The sequence below is a fragment of the Papilio polytes genome, unplaced genomic scaffold (assembly GCF_000836215.1).
Source record: "Papilio polytes unplaced genomic scaffold, Ppol_1.0 DF824070.1, whole genome shotgun sequence".
NCBI classification, from domain to species: domain Eukaryota; kingdom Metazoa; phylum Arthropoda; class Insecta; order Lepidoptera; family Papilionidae; genus Papilio; species Papilio polytes.
This window is the reverse complement of record NW_013525134.1, coordinates 9,580-11,700: the sequence shown is the minus strand read 5'-3', so window position 1 is coordinate 11,700 and position 2,121 is coordinate 9,580. Positions and strand designations below refer to the sequence as shown.

The 2,121-nt window shown below is 35.5% G+C and overlaps 1 protein-coding gene across 1 annotated transcript in view; it reads right to left on the bottom strand.

The window, feature by feature from the left end:
* Positions 1-751: 751 nt before the first annotated feature.
* The window catches only part of LOC106100064, a 2,764-nt gene continuing 1,394 nt past the window's right edge, over positions 752-2,121 (bottom strand). Inside the window, exon 3 of the mRNA XM_013278803.1 lies at positions 752-2,119. Within this exon, the coding sequence (XP_013134257.1) occupies positions 1,110-2,119 (1,010 nt within the window). The 3' untranslated portion in view covers positions 752-1,109. The remainder of the gene's footprint in view (positions 2,120-2,121) is intronic.

Genomic DNA, 2,121 nt, shown 5'->3' with positions numbered 1-2,121 from the left:
AAGGTGTGCTAGGGTTTTTGTTTGTGAGAATTTTTGTATCAAAAATGATTTTAATTCCGTCCAGTTTGTAAACTGTTTGGCGTGAACGTCTGCAGAATAGGCACCCGTTATTTTATTTAGGGCATAAATTAAAATTATGTTTTCTTGAGCTATACTTGCTAAATTAAATGCGGCATCACATGAACGTATGTATCGATATATTTCATTATTTTGTCTAGTATCGAATTCTGGGATTAGTTGGAGGAGAGTAGCAATGGGCATTTCTATTGTTTTACTGTCCAAAGAAGCTGCGGGGGACTTTGACATTTTGTGTGTTTTTGACATAGAATAATAAAATAATGCGAAAATAGAATAAAATTATGAATATAGTATAGGAAATAGTATGGAGATAGAAAGAATTTGGAAACGGGATATGATATAGGTAAGAGCAAAAGTTTTAACCACTCACCACAACAATATAATACAGATCGCGCTTCTCATGGTGCTGGTTCGGCAAAGTAAGTTAAAAGCCTTCGGCTACCGTGTTTCTTCACTCGGCGATTTTTGTCCTTCGAAGTTTACACGTTCCTTTGTCTTCAATGCACTATGCACACGATCCTACCGACTGCGCCAAATTTGTTATATGGTCAGTTATAAAACTTTTATAAAAATAATTATTTATTTCTTACTTAACAATTACTTATTAAAACTAGATATTGAAGTTAACACTATGACATGGTAAGAATAAATGTAATGATTAAACATTGTTCGGACTATTATATAGATGGTTTTTGGAATAGTGGGAGGCACAAATAGAATCGTTTGTCGAATGACTTATTGTTAACTTAATTATGAGATACAATATTTTTGAGAATTAGAGGAGTGGTAAACAAGTGATTAGAATATGGAAACAATAACAAGATAATTTATCTATACAGGAACATAACATTAGGGGCGACAAATAACATTAGGAATGACGAATAATACTAGGAAGAACAAATACAACTTAAAAATAGTAACATGAGATCTTGATATAACATTATATACTAGAGTGAGAATTCTTATGTACTATGGTTCTTATATATTAGAGTTGTCTTATATATAGTAGGTATTATATAACACCTCCCCTCTTAGAATAAAGATTGGGCGTTAGCGTCCGATCTTTGGGTGGTGTTTGAGGCGTCGTCTTCGTCTTCGGAGATGCAGGATGTTCTAACTGGAAACGGAGGATCTGTTGTTCTCATCGGGATGTTATGAACATGTGTTATTCGTCGTCGCGAGGATGAACCGAGGCAATTGTTGAAAATTTGAATGCAACTATTTTCTCCATGGTTGTGTCTTTGGTGGCGTTGAATATATTTTTTGAAAAGTATATATAACATCAATAAAATCATAGAAGTTCCGGTTATAATGGAGAACCAGGAAAATCCGTTCTGATTTCTTTCAATAAATGGCTTGTTTTTAAATTTTTGGATTTCTTCGTGATGGTTGTCTAATTGATGTTTGATATTATTGAGGGAGTCCAAAGGAATTTCATTTAGAGAAATAGGAAGTAAGTTTGGTACTTCGGTCTTTTTGTTTTCTTCAATGCAGTCCTGAATGTTAAGATCAGGGATGATGATTGGGGACGTAATGTTTTCTTTTTTTGTTTTATGTGCTGAAAGCGTGCTGTATCCAGTGTGAAGTTTGCAGTTTTCTTTTAATGTGATTATGCCGGATCCTTGGATGAGATGGTGGGATACTTCGTTGTCACATTGGAGGACGCATGGCGTTGAGTTTGTTAGGATGAAGAGCCATCTGTTATCATTTAACGACTGGAACGTATTTATCTGTGCGACAAATGTAGAACTTGTGCAGGTGCTTGGGATCTTCTTTGAAATGGTGAAAAGAGCTTGGAGTTCGCATATTGGACGTGTATCGGCGTCATAAACGATGAGGTCATTGCAAACGATTCTTTTCTCGGTGAAGGTCTTGCAATTGTCTAGCGAGCTCGTTGAAATGTATGTTTGACCGCTGGGGTTTGTGGCTAGAAACTTATGCTCTGGTAGGATGGTTGTATAAAGAGAGGAATTGGGATGTTGGATAGGAGTTGAATATATATGATATAGTTTTAGGGGTTCGGATTTTACGAGTGGGAAATCT